The sequence below is a fragment of the Hippocampus bargibanti genome, linkage group LG03, assembly GCF_051943395.1.
Source record: "Hippocampus bargibanti isolate YZ-2025 linkage group LG03, ASM5194339v1, whole genome shotgun sequence".
Taxonomy (NCBI): Eukaryota; Metazoa; Chordata; class Actinopteri; order Syngnathiformes; family Syngnathidae; genus Hippocampus; species Hippocampus bargibanti.
Window position 1 is genome coordinate 2,300,033 of NC_142736.1, and position 22,468 is coordinate 2,322,500.

General features: G+C 38.4%; 1 protein-coding gene across 2 annotated transcripts in view; it reads right to left on the minus strand.

Annotated features, from left to right (window-relative positions):
* Window positions 1–22,468, minus strand: part of LOC148899956 (uncharacterized) — an 87,040-nt gene that overhangs the window by 15,838 nt on the left and 48,734 nt on the right. Inside the window, exons 4-5 of one of the 2 annotated variants that reach the window (XM_088991492.1) lie at window positions 7,684–7,833; window positions 7,406–7,578 (exon numbers count right to left, since the gene is read on the minus strand). In XM_088991492.1, coding sequence (XP_088847618.1) covers window positions 7,406–7,578; window positions 7,684–7,689 — 179 coding nt within the window. In that variant the 5' untranslated portion in view covers window positions 7,690–7,833. Of the gene's footprint in view, window positions 1–7,405; window positions 7,579–7,683; window positions 7,834–16,509; window positions 16,566–22,468 lie in introns of those variants that run through there. The other variant, XR_016114392.1, reaches the window with a different exon arrangement.

Below are 22,468 nucleotides of genomic sequence, written 5' to 3' on the forward strand. Positions count from 1 at the left end.
CGCCGGGAGGAAGATTCAATTTGGAGTCCACATAACTATAAAGATCATTTGCGAAGGATGATTTCTTAGCGCGTCATTAAGCGTCACAAAGTATGTAGAAAGCGGGTACAAAGATGTGTCTTAAAGGACAACCGACACCATTTTTTTTGTTTCCTAATTTACACCAGAAAAACGTTTTATAGCATCTAAGATACCCAAAACACGCAGGCTGATATTTTTAGTCGAATGCAAAACACTAATAAAAATGACGTAAAGTGTCCCAAAACTACTTCAAAATGAAACCGGAAATGGCGAGTTTCAGAAGGTCCCGCCCCCTTGTTCGTGACGTCACGCAAGGACGTCTTGCCTCGCTCTAAAATCAAAAAAATGGCTTCAAATTCAGAGAAGATGCTTTCTAGTTACTCATCCAGTTATGAATATGATTCAAGGAGTTCTGAAGAGGAAAGCATGCATGTTTGCAATCGATTAAAGGAGTCCTTCCGTGTCAATTCGAGCCGTCTGGACTCCAATGTAGCGCCCAGAAAATGCACAAGATGGCGCACAAGCTCCGATGGAAATGGCTGATTTGTCTGCTGGGAATTTGTCTCAACTAGTATCAAATAGTAGTCTTGGTGCAACACACAACGATTCACCATTGTGTTATTTATGTGTTTTCCTTCTAATTTCGCCATCAACATGAAATTTTCAAACCAAACAAAGTACCCTAAATGCATTGTGTGTCGCTTTCTCGGTCAGGGGCGTTCCTGACGTGACGTGACGTCAGGAATCGTCACCAACTCAAAAATAAGACTTCCTGAATGTTCAGTGCGAGTCTTAAAACGTAAAATATAGCTATATGCGGTGGAATGTTATTAAAATGCACTCAGTAGAAGTCATTTGAAGCCATTTTACAAATTATGGTCACAACTTATTCGGAGGTGTCGGTTGTCCTTTAAGACTGAAAAGCAAAAAGAACCGTACAAAGTGCAAAAGTATCAAATATACACTCAAGATATAAGAATAAACCATGTTTATTCTACAAAAGGAACGAGCACCTAGCTAGCTAGCTATTTGCTATCTAGCTCGCTGGCTATATATTAGCTTATATATTGTATTAGATAGCTTTCCATCTATTTGAGTTACTTCCGGGTTGAGTGAACGCTGGCGCGTGTGGCTGCCGCTGCTCACCCACAGAAAAAAAACGTATCCTGTGACTGTAAAGTGACCTTGAGAGTTGTGAGCTAATAGATAGCTACCTAGCCGGTCATGTGATGTCACATTAGCGAGACTTGGAACAAAGTACATTTCTTTTCCTTCTGAAAGTTTTGATGAAAAACAAAAAATCAGCGTTGTGAATTTTGTATGATTATTATTATTTATATTTTTTTTTTACCCGACAGCTGCTTTTTCTGTGTCACTCCTGATTGCTTTTCTCACAGCGTGTATGCTAGCGCTCCACACCGGGCCCCATCTGTGGCGGGTGTGTTTTGAACGCGCTGATGTCATTTCCCGCGTTGATTATCTGCACGCGAATTAGGAGGCGACGTGAAAGTTAAAACGGTGGATGGGGGTGACAGTCGAATGTTCATATGGTGGTTCAGGTTGCTCAGATTTTGCCATTTACCGCGCCCGTATGGCTACATTTTTTTTCCTGTGGGTTGAGTGAACGCTGGCGCGTATGGCTGCCGCTGCTCACCCACAGAAAAACCGATCCAGTGACTGTGAAGTGACCTTGAGAGTTTTGAAAGGCGCTTATAAATCAAATGTATTATTATTATTATAGATAGCTAGCTGGCAGGCTATCTATCCAGCTAGCTAGCTGGTTGGCTGGGTATCTATTAGCTGATTATTGGCTAGCTATCTGTTGGGTATCTAATAGCTAGCTGGCTCGCTTTCTATCTATTTGAGTTACTTTCGGGTTGAGTGAACGCTGGTGCATGTGATTGCCGCTGCTCACCCACAGAAAAACGGATCCAGTGACTGTAAAGTGACCTTGAGAGTTTTTAAAGGAGCTTATAAATCAAATGTATAATAATAATAATAATAATAATAATAATAATAATAATAATAATTATTATTATTATTATTATTATTATTATTATTATTATTATTATTTGGGACATGTAGTGTGTGTGTGGCTGTGGGAATGTGTTTGTGTGTGTGTGTTTTTTTAAGTCCTCTAGGAAAAAAATAACGCTTCTCATATTAATAATGTTCTGTTAGAAGGAAAAATATGAAATTAATATATGTATCATCTTGTGACCATTTTGTTTGCTAGTGTGTCTTATTTATGTATTTATTTATTTATCTTAGCTATCTATCTAGCTTGTTTGCTAGTGTGTCTTATTCATTTATTTATCTATCTAGCTATCCGTCTTTCATCTCAAACTGCTTCATGTCACAAAGAGGGTACAGCAAGTGATGAAGAATGAATGACTGTGTCTTTGTGTTGTCATGTTATTGAGGTTTTTATTTTGTTTTTTACTTCAAGATGTCGCCGCGAGAGTGGCTGCCTTTGCAGCAACTCCTGTATTGTGTTTTCTACTTCTTTCTTTCCTTTCATAACTTTGCTGCTCTGAAATGTACTTTTCTCCCCTGCGAGACAAATAAAGGTACATCCAATTCAATCCAATCTTAGCTATCTATCTAGCTATGTTAAATATTCATCTAGCTAGCTTAACTATTCCTGTAGCTAGCTTAGCTATCAATCTAGCTAGCTTAACTGCTTAACTGGGATGCAGAGCTTTCAGCCGCTCTGCTCCTAAACTCTGGAATTCACTTCCACCCAACATCCGTAATATTGACTCCCTCCCTATTTTCAAGTCCCACCTCAAAACCCATTTGTTTAAAATTGCTTTCAATGTCTAGTTCAATCTGCTATTTTATTATGTATCATTTTACTTATGGTTTTATTGTTACGTGCTTTGTTTTATTGTAAAGTGTCCTTGGGTGTTTTGAAAGGCGCTTGAAATTAAATGTATAATTATTATTAACTATCCATCCATCTATCCATCTACGTAGCTATCCATCTATCTAGCTATCTATCTACCCATCCATCCATCTATCTATCTATCTATCTATCTATCTATCTATCTATCTATCTATCTATCTATCTATCTATCTATCTATCTATCTATCTATCTATCTATCTATCTATCTATCTATCTATCGCAACCCCACCATGTCCCACCTACTCACCTATTTATCCAGCTATCTACAGTACCTATCCAGCTAGCTACAGTACCTATCCAGCTAGCTACAGTACCTACCCAGCTAGCTACAGTACCTACCTACCCATCTATCTATCTATCTATCTATCTATCTATCTATCTATCTATCTATCTATCTATCTATCTATCTATCTATCTATCTATCTATCTATCTATCTATCTATCTATCGCAACCCCACCATGTCCCACCTACTCACCTATTTATCCAGCTATCTACAGTACCTATCCAGCTAGCTACTGTACCTACCCAGCTAGCTACAGTACCTACCCAGCTAGCTACAGTACCTACCTACCCATCTATCTATCATCCATCTATCCGTCTACCCGTCTATCTATCTATCTATCTATCTATCTATCTATCTATCTATCTATCTATCTATCTATCTATCTATCTATCCATCGCAAGCCCACCATGTCCCACCTACTTACCCATTTATCCAGCGATCTACAGTACCTATCCAGCTAGCTACTGTACCTACCCAGCTAGCTACAGTACCTACCTACCCATCTATCTATCTATCTATCTATCTATCTATCTATCTATCTATCTATCTATCTATCTATCTATCTATCTATCTATCTATCTATCTATCTATCTATCGCAAGCCCACCATGTCCCACCTACTTACCTATTTATCCAGCTAGCTACAGTACCTACCCATCTATCTATCCATCCGTCTACCCATCTATCTACCCATCTACCTACCCATCTACCCATCCATCTATGGACATTAAAAATTGAGCTAAAACAAGCTCCAGTCTTACAAAAAGGCTAACTTATAACATAGTTGTCAAACTCTATTCAGCAGTGTATATGTTCTTTTCAATGTGACACAATTTGCTACAAAAAATGTACGTTTTAAACCAAACTGGCTGATGTTAATTTGCTTCTGATTAGTTGTAATTAGTTCCAACTCAAGCCAACACCCCAACGCAACAGCGCAACTGGGAGCATCGACATAGTGTTGTTCCATGAAATTAAAAAGCACAAAAAAGAAGAAGGGTAGACGAGCATAGTGGAGGGTGTTAATCACCAACATGTCCGACCATCAGGCTGTCGATGGTCACGTCCTCCTTTCAAGTCTCTGGAGCGTAGGGTAATTACACACACCTGTTAGCCACTTAATTGCTATATTAAGTCATTCGTCGTTAGGCTAAAGTAGGTCAGCCAAATTAGCAATTAGCGTACATTTGCGTCAACTAACACCATTTGGACACAGGTGTTGTCGTGTTGCATCAGTGTTATATGTGTTATATAAAAAATGTTTTTTTCCCCCCCAAAAATATGTGTTGACAAATTATGGAAATCATTTCGTGCATGCCAAATGTGCGAGTTTAAACAATGATTTTTTGGGGGGTGACCGACATTCTAAAGACAGTTTTCTTGCCTCAAAATCTATTATTGGATTGGATTGGATTTGCCTTTAAAAGTCTGGTAGTGGAGAAATTTCCATTTCACAGCATCAAAATTATGAAAGAAATGAAAGTAGAAATATGTAAAAAGTAAAGAAGTAAAAAGTAAAGTAAGAAAGTAGATATTATTATTATTGTTGTTAGAGTTAGTGTTATTATTATTATTATTATTATTATTATTATTATTACAGAGTACATGAGCAGATTATGTACCTTGAAAAAATACATTATCATAATTTTTCTTTTATTAAAAAAAAAGATGACTATTTATATCTGACAACTTTTTCACAAAATTAGCCATTTTTTTTTGTCTCACGAGAGTTGACTGGCAAAAACTTTGTCCTGATCCTCTCCACCCCCGCTCAAACAATATCCAACCGTATTTCCCATCAATCTCGATGACCCTTAACCAAGCTCACAATGTCTTATTTGTTGGTGGCCAAAATCAAATCCTGGTGGCGGGTAAGAGCTTTGCGCTAACACATTACCATCTCCCCTGAAAGGACAACCGACACCTCCGGACAAGTTGCGTCCATAATTTGTAAAATCACTTCAAATGACTTCTACTGAGCGCATTTTACAAAGATTCCACCGCATATAGCTATATTTTACCTTTTAAGACTTGCGCTGAAGTCTTGTTTTCGAGTTGATGACGATGCCATAAGTGACGTCACGAAGGGAACGCCCCTGACCGAGAAAGCGACACACAATACATTTTTGATTTTTCATCTGAAAACACTGTGTTGATCGGGAAATTAGAAGGAAAACGACATAAATAACGCGAAGGTGAATCGTTGTGTGTTGCAGCCAATTGCGGTAACACGCATAAAGAAGGTGTAAATTTGCATAAATTACGACAAATCAACCCATTTCCAACAGAGCTTGTGCGCCATCTTGTGCATTTCCTTGGCGCTACATCGGAGTCCAGAATTGATACGGAAGGACTTCTTTAATCGATTGCAAACATTTATGCTTTCCTCTTCAGAACTACAGTAAAGTCTCGTTATATCGATATCGGATATATCGATAGTCCCGGTTATTTCTATGCACGCACGGAGAAAATTACATGCAAACAGGGTCGGATATATCGATAGTCCCGGTTATATCGATATTTTTTCGGACTCCCTTGAATATCGATATAACGAGACTTTACTGTATTTGAATCCTATTCAAAACTGGATGAGTAACAAGAAAGCATCTTCTCCAAATGTGAACTCTCTGAAGCCATTGATTAGATTCTGGAGCAAGGCAGTTTGTGATGAAGTATCCTGGCGTGACGTCACGAACAATGAGGCGGGACTTTCTGAATCTGCCCAGTTTCAAGTTCATTTTGTGGCAGTTTTGGGACACTTTAAGTCATTTTTATTGGTGTTTTGCATTTGACTAAAAAAATCAGCCTGTGTGTTTTGGGTATTTTAGATGCTATAAAACGTTTTTCTGATGTCAGTTAGAAAACCAAAAAATGGTGTCGGTTGTCCTTTTAACTGAAAAACAGCGCTGAATTGGTTAGGGGTTATTATTGTCATGTTCCTGCTTCCTATATCCCCCCCCCCCCCCGCTCCCCACGGCCATGCTGCTTTCGGACCCGCTGGCCTAGTATTAAATCTGTGTTTGCAGTCTACTTCCTGTTATATATTTGTTTATTTTTATTCTTCACACACATTGCCTTTGCCGGTCCACAAGTGACCTTTTCATCATCGCCCCGAGTCTTGGTGTAAAGATCCCGTTGGGGACTGACAGGAAGTGGCGTATTTGCGCCACCGCCGGCTTTGGTCTAAAAAAAAAAAAAAAAAAACCACAACAAAAACAAGAGCAAATTACCTGCGATAACAGCAGACAATGAACAAGTAAATGCCTCGTGAAGGATAAATCCGGACAATAAAAATAAAAAAGGGGGGGGCTTAAAGGGCAATTTATTGTTCCGCTTTAGCGGCTAATAAGAACACGGTAAGGACGGATCGTGTCAAATGCTACAAAGACGATTAAAAGCAATCGGATCAGAGAAACAAATGTTTATATGCATTTTACTTGGTAGATTTTAGTTGTACTCAACTGCCATGCATGTTTTCTAAATGCGGTAGGAAACCAGAGTACCCGCAGAAAAGCCACCTAGGCTACGGGGAGAACATGCAAATTGGGAGGAATGTCGGTAGCATCTGAAGGGATGCATGGCTTGAGGAGCCCGCCATGAGAAGAAAGGAGCATCAGTGCATAGCGCCGATGCGTATGTGGATTTGTCGCGGCTTGGAATTGAAGCGGATTTACGCTGGACAGGAGATGTGAGACAATATCTTTTCGTCAATGGATGCTACAGCTTCGTGTTTACTGTCACATGAACATTTACCTTGTAGTAGACGTGCACATTCAACCATGATGTCCTTAATCCACTGGTGAAAAGGACACTTTGATCCTCTAATTTTTCATCTAAAACTGCTTCATGCAACAAAGAGAGTGCAGGTTTAAGATTGAATCTGTGTCTTGGTGTTGTCATATTTGTTGTTTAGTTTTTTTTGTTCTTTTGACTTCAGGATGGCGCCCGGAGAGTGGCTAGAAGCTCCTGTATTTTGTTTTTCTACTTCTTTCTTTCCTTTCATAACTTAGATCAGCAAATGCCGTATTTATTTGAGTATAATAAAATGAAATGTATTATTATTATTAAAATTACTATTTTTTTTTTGTTGCGGCATTACATTCGCACCAAATATCTTGTGTATGTGTATCCACCTTAACCAGTTAGCAGCAAAAATGCACACACACACATCTCACACATCTCAATAACTCACCTTGTGATACTCTTCTTCAAACTGTGTACACGCACCAAAGCTTCCAATCCCCTTTTTCGCCTTAATCTTCCGAGATGGGAGGCGTTTTCTTGCGTCGACTCAGAAACGCTCAATGTGGCTCCTTTTTTTTTACAGTAGCGCCGAGTTGGTGTAAGCGCGCCACAGTCTAATCTCTGGAGACAAAGAAGAGCGACAAAGCATGAGGTCGCCGTGAAATGAATAAGCTTTTAACACCGCTGTTGATAGAACGGCTTTTCAGTTCTTAAAGACGCTCTTACCTGCATAAGTGGGTCAGCTGCGAGGTGTTTTTCACCGCAGATATGAAATCTAGGCTTCGGTGATTGTAAATCGATGGGTTCAATCACTTACTGAGTGATGCTCATCCATAGCAGGAGGTAAAAGCAGACAGCAAGTAGCCGCGTCCTTCACTTGAAGATATGAAATAGAGTGGAAGGTTTAGGGTCTCAGTTGCAGGATTAGGGCTTCAAGGTGGGGTTTCAAACCAGCGTGATGGGTCGAGGTTGGTGCGCTAAGTGAGGTTTAAGCTTTTAAATTGGGCCTTAGAGGGAAGTGAATGGTTTTGAAAAGGAGATTTTAACATTCAAGCTAAGGTGATAGGGTTTTTATATTGTGGATTCAATTGAAAGTTAAAGAACAACGACACCTCCGGACAAGTTGTGTAAATGGTGTCATAAGAATCAGATCAGAATCAGAATCATCTTTATTGCCAAGTATGTAGGACACACAAGGAATTTGTTTCCGGTAGAACACGCTGCACTAGTATCGTTGTCAAAAAAACTGCTAAGTGGCACTATACAGTTCCATTTTGATAAGAGGTCATAGCATTACCGTATTTTCCTCACTATAAAGCGCACGTATAAGCACTTGAATACCTCAAACGGCATTAGCGCGGCTTGTGTATGGATCAATATTTCTTAGATGTGGTATTTTAAATTGTTAAGTACCCTATCAAAAAAAGCTGAATTGTATTGTATTCCCTTTAGTGCAGCACCATTCAATGGATGTATAATTCAGCTTCAGTCATTATTGTAACTTCTATTTTAACCACCTTATAATGCAGTGAGCCCTCTAAAACACTGCGTCTTAAAGGACAACCGACGCCTTCGACGCTTCTACTGAGCGTATTTTACAACGATTCCATCGCATATAGCTATATTTTACGTTTAAAGACTCCGGAAGTCTTGTTTTTGAGTTGGTGATGAGTCCTCACGTCACGTCACGGAAGGAACGCCCCCGACCGAGAAAGGACACATTGTAGCAGTCCTTTCATGGCGTCAATGCATTTTGCGGTACTTTGTTTGGTCTGAAAACTTCGTGTTGATCCGTGTTGATGGCGAATTTAGAAGGAAAACACATAAATATTGCGATGGTGAATCGTTGTGTGCACCAAGACTTCTATTTGATATTCGCCGAGACAATTTCCACAGAGCTTTGTCGCCATCTTTTGCCTTTTTTGAGTACTGTCAGTACTGAAGAGTTTGTCACTACATTTCTCTCCAGATGCATCAAAATGACCGGAAGGACTTCTTTAATCGATTGCAAACATGTATGCTTTCCTCTTCAGAACTATTTGAATCATATTCATAACTGGATGAGTAACAAGAAAGCATCTTATCCGAATCTGAAGTCGTTGTTTTGATTCTCCAGCAAGGCAAGACATCTTGGCGTGACGCCACGAACAAGGGGGCACGACTTTCTGAAAATGGCCACTTCCGGTTTCAATTTTTTTTGTCGTTTCAGCACACTTTAAGTCATTTTTATTGGTGTTTTACATTTGACTACAAATATCATACTGCGTGTTTCGGGTATTTTAGATGCTATAAAAAGTTTTTCTGATGTCAGTTAGGAAACAAAAAAGTGATGTCGGTTGTCCATTAAAATAGGCCTCTGAAGGTGCGCCTTCAACTCCGAAGAACCTTATAGTGCAAAAAATATGGTACTTTTTTGTCGCCATCCCATGGGGGAAATCATTGTTGTTATTTTTGAATTGGTTTTAAATCAAAATCTACCTTGGGTCTTTAAAGTCTCTTTTATGACTTCTCACGTGTGTTTTTTGCAGAGTCAACATGACACCTCGGCTGATTCCTGCGACATCACAACAAATCAGCCTCAACATCGGCATGTCAATATTTCCATTACCAGTCAAGACAGCAGCCGCTTGTCAGACATGTTTTTCGACTTGTACTTTCTCATCTTTTCTGCTTTGTTTCCACATCGTGATCACATTTTCTGATGAAGTTGCTTGAGTACTGTCAATGTCCCCAAAGGGAGGTGGAATAAATGCAATTTATAACGCGGCTTGTTTTCCAATCGTCTCTCTTCTCACGTTCAATCGGTTGGTGAACGCTGAGCCGGCGTTAAATCAACACTGCCAGCGGAGATAACTCGGGTTCTAGAGCAAATATGCTCAACCGAAAGAGTTCATGTGGGAATGATACCGTTCGGTTAGCATTTCAAGTCGAGTCAGAATTACTAGAATCAATTTTTGAGTAAAATTTTTCGGCAAAGCTTTCGATGTACTTTCTTGTACAAGAGCTAAGTATAAGTAACAATTGTGCATTCCACTGTTCATCCAGCCGCAATTTATCTTTTTAGAATATCAATTCAAGACGTAAACCTTACCAATATTTCAGCCAACAGACAGAAGATCAATTTGGAGGATAATTGTCCTCTTACCTTGTCAAATCTGTTGGCCGCCTGATGTCGCCCAACGTCACCATTTGTTGAGGGAGAGTGGCCTTCTTTCTTCTGCGTGTTCTTTAATATCGGATGATGAGGATTTTGGTTATCCAAATACAGACTGGAGTTGATGAACAAACAGTACCTTGGAAGGGTTTATTTGCAGAATATTCCGGACACACATAATAATAAAAATCCATTTCATTTATAAGCGTCTTTCAAAACTCTCAAGGACACTTTACGATTTACAGACAATGGCTGCTTGATCACGAGCGTATCCACACTATGGACATGCAACTTATTTATTTCATCAAATGGGCAGTGTCAAGACTGTGGTGTGACATCGAGGCAACAATTCTTAGATTTTATCAGTCTGTCTCCAGAAGGTCTCCAGTAAGCAGTGTATCAAGGTTAACAGATGGTTTGAAGAATTAACTTGGTTCACTCTGCATATCAGAAGGTTATACAGACTTGATCGAGATTAGATAATAAGAAGTTATCATATTCAAAAGTTTCATGCTGTTGTATGCTTAGTCAACACTTGTGACTCAATACAAAATTGAAGCACGGACAACCTGGTCAATCAGGTCAACAGACACAGCAAGCTAAACGGTCAGCTTCACAGGAGTAATTTAGGACTTCAGTAACTCCTTATCACATGAGTAATTTAGGACTTCAAACTCCTTATCATAGGAAGAGGTCATTAGCCAGGTTACAAACTTATCAGTTCATGGGAAACACAATGTTTTATTGCTTACAGCTGTTGGTGCTCAGAACGTCCGGAGGCGTGGTATTATAATCAAGAAAACTATGTTTTACTAATGTATCACTTTAATTTGCATGTACTCTCATTAAATAGCTTGGCCGAGGGCCGCAGAATTCAGACGTATGTCATGGGTGACTGCGTTTCCTGCCGGCAGTAGGGTCAATCTTTCTGGTTCCGAGTCTCTGTCCACAGTGTCTGACTGTCATATCTCTGACAATGCTAGAATAAATATGGCAGAAGATGGACATTCTGACATTATTTTCATGATATATCATTGAGCAAAATACCATGTCAGAGGCTTAACTAAACAAATTATAATCAGAAATAATCCTTCACTATTTCTACATATTTTTTGGACTGACCCAACATTTCTCCAAAGTCTGCTCTGGAATCCAATTGGGTTTCGTTCCCGTCACGATTTATTGGAACAACAAAACGGTCATTGGAGAACCAGTCCCAGGGAGGAGATGAAACAACTAAGGTCCGTCATTCATTAGGAGGTCAATAGGTACGATCTGTTCAGCCTGGCGGAAACTCTCTCCGGGGTAGGTAATCAATGCAGCATAACAATTGGAAGTCGAACTTTCAGTGATTACTGCTGGTAATTTCTAAACATTTCAAAAGGGACGCTTGATTCCCGGGTCTTACTTTTTCCTCCACTAAACTTATGTTTTTATTGAGGTATGATGGAATCACAAATACTTAGATCCTTCACTAAAGCACATCATCTGTTTGTCTGGTTTAGGTTGTTCAATTTGGGAGCGATCGGTCAAAATCGATCGCACCAGACATCATAAATGGCCAATTGGCGAGACAGAACAGCAGGAGTAACTGTGTCTTACCAGGTACATATAATATATAATAATAACAAACATTTGGATCCCAAGGGTATGCATGTCTTTAAAGACGTTTTAATTGTCAAAAATGATCGTAAAACTTCATTGTCAGTCCGTAACAACAAATGTGGGTGTACATGTGTTTGTATCCGTGGAACTTGATTGTCGTGGGTTAATTTGGTGTCAGGATTGGTGGGTTGTCAGGTTTTTTTAAACTTATGTTTAATAAAGTCGACCGACAAATTGGTGCTGTTGTTAAATCCAACTACTTTCATCTTAGGCAACTGGCCAAAATAACATTTTTCATGAACACCTTAAAGCAGTAATTCATGCCTTTGTCACATCTCGGCTCGATTACTGTAATGCGTAATTAATGTAATTAATTATGTCATTACTTTGGAGTCAGCCAATCTTCCATGAAGCGGCTCCAGCTGGTCCAGAATGCTGCTGCTCGCCTCTTGACTGGTACTCGTAAGAGGGAGCATATACTGTAACTCCTACTCTGGCATTCCTTCACTGGCTCCCTATACAGTTTAGAGTTCTTTTCAAGTTCTTATGAGTCTTCAAATCTTTCAATGGCCTCACTCATCTACCCCTACACACCTACTGACCAGACATTATCAGATGTGCCAAAAACTAAACGAAGATTCAGAGGGGATCAAGCCTTATCCGTTGCTGGTCCCCCTCTCTGGAATGACCTGCCGCTAAACATTCGACAAGGTCCCTTGGTTCCCATCTTTAAAAGCACAAAACTCACTTGTACTCTTTGGCATGATTCCAACTTGATCTTGGTTTCACTCCCTGGTGGTTTCTACTAGTTTTGTGACTGCTTTATTTCCTGTATATGATACCTGTCCATGTTAAGCGCTTTGTAACTGCTTCAGCTGTTGTTAAAGCGCTATATAAATCAATATGTATTGTATTGTCATGTAAAGCGTTTGAAGTTCCAGATCCATGTGTGAAAATAGTGATCCAAATTATGATGGACTAATTTGTTTGATAAACAGGATGGAATGACAGAAATGGTTGAACGTGGATAGAAGAAGCGAGAAATGTGATCAGACTTGTTGAAATTTCAATTTGGCACCACAAGCCTTCCTCTCAGTTCCTTTCCAGTGTTTTGCGAGGCTCTGGCCAAATTCACGAAAGCAGAAAACTCGTCTTCTTGGGATCTTGCCTGTTGAGATTTGACTCAAAGCAGATGATTATCGCCTCCAGTGCAACTGTGCCTGGGAGGGACATTTGTTGAACTAAAAACATCTCAATTTGCCTCAAATTGTCCCTTACACTACGACCGCGTTTGATGAAAATGTCATCGTACAGCGTCTTCCTCTCGGCCTAATAATTACCAACACAGTTTAATTGTATTTACAGTGATACCTCGGTTTACGAACCCCTCAGCTTACGAACTTTTCGGTTTACGAACGTTAAATTTATGAACATTTTACCTTGGCATACGAACTATTTTTCGGGATACACACGGAGGTGCCACAATGAGTGATGTGTCGTTCGCGAACGAGCTTGTTCTCCTAAAAGAAAATGGCAGCCGGCGTGTTTTGGTCCTCTATTCCCCGCCCCCAGTTGTCGGTTAACGGCACGTGATTGGTCAAGAACGCAGCAGTGAGGGGAGGTGGTTGAAACATAAGAGACAGGCAGACGACAGAGAGAGAGTGACAAAATGGAAAGAAAACAGTGAAATTTGGACTCATTTCAACTTTGATAGTTCAAAGGCAGAGTGTAGACTGCAAGGTTAAAAGATCCCATCAATCAGGCTCCACAAACAACCCACAACAAGCCATCTGTACACTTGATGCAAAAAGCTATCAATCTTGCTAAACAGAACCCAATTGATGTGGAACTAGGTAAAATTATGGCAGGGAAAGCACCTACAAGGGATCATTCCTCAAGATGTGTTTAATGCTGATCTAACCGGCCTCTCCATTCCATCAAGCCGTGAATGACCATCACAAAGGTAAATAAAATGACTTTATTATATAGTACAGTTTATTTCTTTAATTATAATATCATAGCACATTTATTATACATTGCATAAGGTATATTTTGTGTAATTTCAACGCTTAGGAAATTAGAAAATAGAAAATTATGTTTTGTAGGGACCTGGGAACGAATTATTCCCATTTTCATGGTTTCCTATGGGAAATTAATTTTTGGGATAGACACTTTTCACCTTACACACTCTGTCTGTGAACTAATTAAGTTCGTAAGACAAAGTATCACTGTATTTTATTGACTTCAATTTTATTTTTCTTCCCTTCCTTAGAACTTGAGGCATTGTGTCTTGTGTTCGCCCGAGCGGATAGAATTGAAATCTTTCCTTACACAATGACATGTGCGCACTTTGCATAAATTTGACACTGTTTGACTTTGCACACTTTGCGACGAATTCTGCATAAACTCTTAACCAGATTGCGCCAACAAAGGCTAAGCCTTATTTGCTCCTCAAGTGTACACTGCCAAACAAAAGCGACTGGATTTGTGTACTCCAAGTGTATGCGGGTTTATGTATTCCTTATGCATCTTATTACGCACTCCCTTAATTTAAATGCGTTAACGCATTGAATGTGGTAATCCACTTTCATTGGCATTCGTTTTTCAGGCAGCGTTTATGCTTTTTATGAGGTTGATTATTATTATTTATTTTTTTTTCCTGTCAGTCAATTGATCGGAAAGCCGGTTCAACTCGTGACGGAATGCAGCCAATGACATTTTGAACGGTTTGACACGCGGTCATTGATGTTAGAAGTTGGAGTAATTGTATCGGGAAATGAAAGAAAATGATATTCACGATCGAGTAATACACCCGACTGATGATGCGAGTCAGCTATAAAGCTTTGCGTTTACTTCCTGGAACAATTGTTTTGACAGCATTGAGATTTGTTTTTAATCACTGCAGACAATCAGATAAATTATATAATAATAATAATAATAATAATAAAGCCGTGTGAAAAATGAATAATAATAATAATAATAATAATAATAATAATAATAATAATAATAATAATAATAATAAATACATAAATAATGAATAATGATGATGATAAAGTGGTCTGGAAATTTGATGGATAATAATAATAATAATAATAATAATAATAATAATGATAAAGCCGTGTGAAAAATGAATAATAATAATAATAATGAAGATAAAGCGGTGTGAAAAATGAATAATAATAAATACTAATAATAATATTAATAATAATAATAAATACATAAATAATGAATAATGATGATGATAAAGTGGTCTGGAAAATGGATGGATAATAGTAATAATAATAATACTAATAATAATAATAACAATAAATAATAATAATGAATAATGAAATAATAATGAAGATAAAGCAGTGTGAAAAATGAATAGTAATAAATAATAATAATAATAATAATAATAATAATAATAATAATAAATACATAAATAATGAATAATGATGATGATAAAGTGGTCTGGAAATTTGATGGATAATAATAATAATAATAATAATAATGATAAAGCCGTGTGAAAAATGAATAATAATAATAATAATAATGAAGATAAAGCGGTGTGAAAAATAAATAATAATAAATACTAATAATAATATTAATAATAATAAATACATAAATAATGAATAATGATGATAAAGTGGTCTGGAAAATGGATGGATAATAGTAATAGTAATAATAATAATAATAATAATAATAATAATAATAATAATAATAATAATAAAAATGAGGATTAAGCAGTCTGGAAATTTGATGGATAATAATCCATCAAATTTGGATGGATAATAATCCATCAAATTTCCAGACTGCTTAATCCTCATTTTTATTAGTATTATTATTATTATTATTATTAATAAAATCATAATCATAATAATAAATACATAAATAATGAATAATGATGATGATAAAGTTGTCTTGAAAATGGATGGATAATACTAATACTACTACTAATAATAATAATGAGGATAAAGCGGTCTGGAAATTTGATGGATAATAATAATAATAATAACAATAAATAATAATAATAATAATAATAATGAAGATAAAGCAGTGTGAAAAATGAATAGTAAATAATAATAATAATAATAATAATAATAATAATAATAAATACATAAATAATGAATAATGATGATGATGATGTATTTTGTTTTTCTACTCTCATTCCTTTCATCACTTTGCTGCTGTGAAATGTAAATTTCTCCACTGTGAGACTAATAAAGGCATATCCAATCCAATCCATCCAATCCAATGAAGTGGTCTGTAAAATGGATGGATAATAATAATAATAATAATAATAATAATAATAATAATAATAATAATAATAATAATAATAATAATAATAATAATCACAATAATAATAATAATAATAAGAATATGAATAAAAACAATAAGAATATGAATAAAAATAATATAGGTTTTGTTTTTGCATGAGCATTTTTGCACAGAATGGTTGTAATGTTGAACAAATGTTTTTTGTTGTTTCTTCATTTTTCATCATTGTCGACCGAGATGGACTGTTCCTCCCATGTGACACTAACCTGAATAAATGTTGCATCGAGCTTTCTCTGCTTTCTTATTCACTCATGTTTTTCTTCTTCATTTTTTTTTTTTTTTTTGCATCTGCGGCATGTCACAAGGCCATCAGACATGGCAGGCACAGGTGCTCAGACTTGTCATTTTACAATTACACCATCCAAAGCCCGACCATCTGTGGATGACATTTCACTCACCAATGTCATCTGGTGGCATTTCCGTCACCGAACGCCCCCTTGAACCACGCCTCCATCAATGACCCCCTCTCCTGGCCAGCCAACCAACGGAAGGCCCGTCCGTCCCCGGGGTCCTGACCTGAGAACAGGCCCACCTTTTGCCAAGCATGGAAAGAAATGCCACTCAGCGGACGGCCATATTCAAACCTCACATTTGTATTTTGGAGGGGTGGAAGAGGGGGCGGGGTGTTCACATATGTGTGTAATGCATTATTAATGGCCCGGAAAAGGATGCAGTCCCCTCAAGAATCTGCATGGTTTCACTCAGCTGTGACGTCCCATAGGAACCAAAAGACACATTGCAAGAGTTTCCTTCGTGATGCGGACGTGTGCCACTGAGCTAACAGTGAACGCGCCGACCTTTTTATTTATGTTCACTTTTGTGGACGTTTAAAACTCTCAAGGTCACTTTACAGTCACAGGATCATTTTTTTCTCTGTGGGCGAGCAGCGGCAGCCACACACGCCAGCGTTCACTCAACCCGGGATAATTCAAATAGATGGAAAGTTAGCTAATAGATAATAGCTAGCTAGATAGATAGCTAATAGATAGCAAAGAGCTAGCTAGCTAGCTAATAGATAGCAACATGAGCCAGGATTCACTCAACTCGGAATAACTCAAATAGATAGAAAGTTAGCAAGATAGCTCATAGATAACAGATAGCTAATAGATAGCAACATGAGACAGCGTTCACTCAACTCGGAATAACTCAAATAGATAGAAAGTTAGCTAACTAGCTAATAGATAACTAATAGATAGCTAGATAGCTAGTTAGATAGCTAAATAGCTAATATATAGCAAATAGCTAGCTAGACAGGAAGCCAACTAAATAGTTAGATAGCAAATAGATAGATAGATAGATAGATAGATAGATAGATAGATAGATAGATAGATAGATAGATAGATAGATAGATAGCAAATAGCTAGCTAGACAGGAAGCCAACTAGATAGCGAATAGATAGTGAATAGATAGCAAATAGATAGCAAATAGATAGCTAGCTGGATAGCTAGCTAATAGATAGATAGATAGATAGATAGATAGATAGATAGATAGATAGATAGATAGATAGATAGATAGATAGATAGCTAGACAGGAAGCCAACTAACTAGATAGCGAATAGATAGTGAATAGATAGCAAATAGATAGCTAGCTGGATAGCTAGCTAATAGATAGATAGATAGATAGATAGATAGATAGATAGATAGATAGATAGATAGATAGATAGATAGATAGATAGATAGATAGCAAGGTAGATAGCAAGGTAGATAGCTAGATAGCAAAATAGCAAGAGATCAAGATAGCAAGAGATCTAGATAGATAGATAGATAGATAGATAGATAGATAGATAGATAGATAGATAGATAGATAGATAGATAGATAGATAGATAGATATCAAATAGCTAGCTAGACAGGAAGCCAACTAACTAGATAGCGAATAGTGAATAGATAGCAAATAGATAGCTAGCTGGATAGCTAGCTAATAGATAGATAGATAGATAGATAGATAGATAGATAGATAGATAGATAGATAGATAGATAGATAGATAGATAGATAGATAGATAGATAGATAGCTAATATATAGCAAATAGCTAGCTAGACAGGAAGCCAACTAGATAGCGAATAGATAGTGAATAGATAGCAAATAGATAGCTAGCTGGATAGATAGATAGATAGATAGATAGATAGATAGATAGATAGATAGATAGATAGATAGATAGATAGATAGATAGATAGATAGATAGATAGATAGATAGATAGATAGATAGATAGATAGATAGATAGATAGATAGATAGATAGATAGATAGATAGGACGACATTGCGCATCATATTTCCGTCGTGTTGCTGGTCCTTTTTCAGATGATCTGAGATTATTTTCAATTTACCAGAGTCTTCTTTTTCTCCACTTGTTCTATTTGATACGCATGCTCTTAGAGCTAGACAATGCCATGCGGCCCCTGTGGGGGGGGGGGGTACTTTCGCAGCCAAGTCGACGGCGAACATGAATTCTCACCCAGCTAATTATCAGCTTGGAGCATAATGAAGGCATATAGATGAGCAAACATAATTAGCAGGCATTATGCAGACCTAATGGAGGGTGGGCGGGTAGGTGTGGGTAGGGGGGCGAACAGGTGAGTGCGTATGCGGCCTTTTGTTTATGAGCCGGCGGTCTATCGTAATGAGCCAGAAAGCAAGTTGATTAGTTGTGACCTAAATGTGTTCTTAAGCTGCGGCGTGGCCGTCCACACCATCCACATTCATGTATGTCACTCCTAGGCCTTCAGTAGTGCTATGTCTGAATCATTCCACAGCTGCGGGTGAGCGGATTATTCTCATTTTGATGGTTTCCTATGGGAAATTAATTTTTGGGATACACACTTTTCGCCTTACACACTCTGTCTGGGAACCAATTACGTTCCTAAACCAAGGTATCACTGTACCTCTTCATTATGCGTGTGAATGGGTAGATATGTTTGTCATGCTCAACTTACAACACATTGTGTGTGTGTGTGTGTGGCCGTAGTAATCAAAGTATACCTAAAAACGTGCCACTGTTATCGTCCTTCAGGGAGTCAAGCATTGATCATCCGGCAGAGTAGAGGCATGGCGGGAAACTTGCTCAGAGGACCTAATAATTGGGCACATGTCATCCGTCGAGTGAAACAGTGCTCCCGCCGGCCGCGGCGGAAATCTCGTGCTACACGGAAAGTCGGGAAGAGTAAATCTGCCATGGCTGTACAAAACTGTGCTTCTCAAGTGCGTGTGAATGGATACGTCTGTGTAAGCTCTCAGTCGTACAGGAGTGGTCCATCGATGAAAAGGTTTCTTCAGCCGTCATCTGTACAAATTTGAAGGTGTCGGACATTTCGCTTCTTATCCAAGAGGTTTCGTCAGCAAACTATTTTTTTTGCTGGTAGTATTGGCCCTATATATATATATATCCCTACTGTCGAGACATGACGGTGCAGGACTTCCTACTCTCAGGTTGGGGGGATCAGAGGACTATTCCCTGAGGCTACGCTGATTACTTCTATTGTGCTGCCTGATAATAGGGTCAACGACTGGCCTGATTGCCCCATTTGCCTATCACCTCATCAACATGACTAACCACCTTCTACAACACAAACTAGGAGTTATCAGAACCCTCCAGCACAGGGCTAAATTAATACCAAGAGAGGGTGGTTGGATTCAAAAAGTAAGTATTGGTCAGTGTCAACTTAGTTATGCTGATGAGGTGATACCAGGGCAAATGGGGCAATCAGGCCAGTCGTAGACCCTATTATAAGGCAGGACAATGCAAGTAATCAGTCAGGGAAGAAGAAGACTATTTATTTTATTTACTTTGTTTATTTACAGTATTTGCTTTATTTATTTACAATATTTACTTTATTTATTCTTATTTATTTATTTAGTGACTGTATTTGCATATGTATTTATTGTATTTACTTTATTTATTTAGTTACTGTATTTATTTATAATAATAATAATAATAATAATAATAAATGTCATTTATAAGCGCCTTTCAAAACTCTCAAGGACACTTTACAGTCACAGGTTAAGTTTTTTTGTGGGTGAGCAGCGGCAGCCACACGCACCAGCGTTCACTCAACCCGGAAGTAACTCAAATAGATACAAAGCTAGCTAGCTAATACATGCAGTAATATTAACAATACATTTCATTTCTAAGCGCCTTTCAAAACTCTCAAGGACACTTTACAGTCACAGGATATTTTTTTTTCCTGCGGGTGAGCAGCGGCAGCCACACGCGCCAGCATTCACTCAACCCGGAAGTAAATCAAATAGATAGAAAGCTAGCGAGCTAGCTAATAGATTAATAGAATAGCAAAACCTTTCACTAAATCGCCATGGTGGTTTAAGGTTTAATTTACACCGTGCTTACAACAGACTTCTCAGGTCATTACCACGTAGGGTTAGTCATGCTAATGAGGTGATACCAGATCCAGGGATAGGACATTAGTCGGTGCCTGCTCACAGGAGTTGCGATTACTTCACATATAAGGCGCGGGATCATTTTTTGAAGAATATCAAGGTGCGCCTTATACATCGGAAAATCCGATACTTTTTTTTTGCGGGTGGGAGTGATGTTAACGAATCTCATAAGCGAGGTTGCGTGAAAATATCGACCTTGCTTGATGGCTACCATTAGCATTGTGAAATCCAAGGCTAAGCCACTTGTTCATTTCTGTGTGTGTCTGTCGCCATGGAGCGACCGTTCTTCTCGACTCGCTTGACTGAAGTCTTTATGATCCATCCGCAGGAATATCGAATGGCTGCTTTTAACCCAGCCAATAGGAATCGACACACTGGTATTACCCCTCCCCTTCCCACCCCCACACACACACTCCCACACTTTCCAACTGTGACCAGTCCCCTGTAGGTGCTTAGCCTCATCTACTCCATTCGCCGACTCTAAATGTCACATCCCACTGTGGCTGACCACGAAGGCCGCCCTGTGTACATTATTAAAGCCATAGCAATGGCTTCCCATTCTTCCTTTCTGGTGGATCTATACTCCGCGGGGGTTGGGGTGGGGGATGCACCTCCTCCTACTCCCCCCTTATCCTAGCCGCTTTATCAATCTCATCGATTTTATTCTTTTATTCTGCTATTTCGTCCGCCTCTTTGGAGTTATCCAGACCTCACAGACCCATTGAAACAGGAATATGTGTGTGTGTTTGTATGACTAGTCTTGTGAGGACCACCCCTAACTTTTTATACCATGCGTAGTGAGGACATTTTTGACAAGCTTTTGGCCGGTCCTCACTAGTTTTTCCTTCTAAAGGCTTCTAGAGGGTCTATATGCTCCTCTCCCTCACGGCAAATTGGCGTTTTCGTGTTTATTATGTTTGTCAAAGAAATTATAACGGCACAACGACGTTCATAGTCTGCGATTCAGATATGTTTAGGCCAGCAGAGAAGGCCTTACAGAATACATATCGATGAATAGGATTTCTAATTAGGATCTAAGTGTGTAATTGCACATTTGAACAGACTTATTCACTTCTTACTACTTTCTGATTGTTTGCTTAAAGGAAAACCGACGTCTCCGGACAAGCTGTGTCCATAATTTGTAAAATGGCTTCAAATGACTTCTACTGGGCGTATTTTAATAAGATTCCACCGCATATAGCTATATTTTACGTTTTAAGACTTGCGCTGAACATTCAGGAAGTCTTGTTTTTGAGTTGGTGACGAGTTCTCACGTGACGTCAGAAAAGGACCGCCTCCTGACCGTAAAAAAGACGCATTGTAGCGTCTTTCCATCACGACAATGTATTTTGCTGTACTGTTTTTTTTAAACCCTTGTGTTACATCCAAAAGCCGCCAGCAGAGGGAGTCCAAGCTCCATGTAAGGTATGTATCAGCCTGTAGAAACGGGCTGATTCATTCCTCACAGCTCGGCGGCCATTTTCTTGCCTCTGTTTGGGTGAGACATTCCCCCCCGCCTGTTTGCCTCAAAATGACACGGAATAAATTATTTAATGGATTGCAAACATGTATGCTTTCCTCTTCAGAACTATTTGAATCATATTCATAACTGGATGTGTAACAAGAAAGCATATTATCCGAATCTGAAGCCATTGTTTTTATTCTCCAGCAATGCAAGACGTCTTGGTGTGATGTCACGAAATGGGGGCGGGACTTTCTGAAAATGCCCAATTCGCAGCTCAATTTTTTTGCAGATTTTGGACACTTTAAGTCATTTTTATTGGTGTTTTGCATTTGACTAAAAATATCAAACTGCGTGTTTTGGGTATTTTAGATGCTATAAAACGTTTTTTCTGATGTTAGTTAAAAAACAAAAAAGTGACGTCGGTTGCCCTTTAAAAAAGAAAAAAACATTTTTATCCTCACTGGCATTTTGTTTTTCCCTTCTCGCGCGCGTCCAATAAAAGTAATCTTCTTTTTAGAGTACAATAATAATAATAGGCCTTTATCTCAAATGCGTACCCTCCGTTTTAATGTTGGTTTAGTT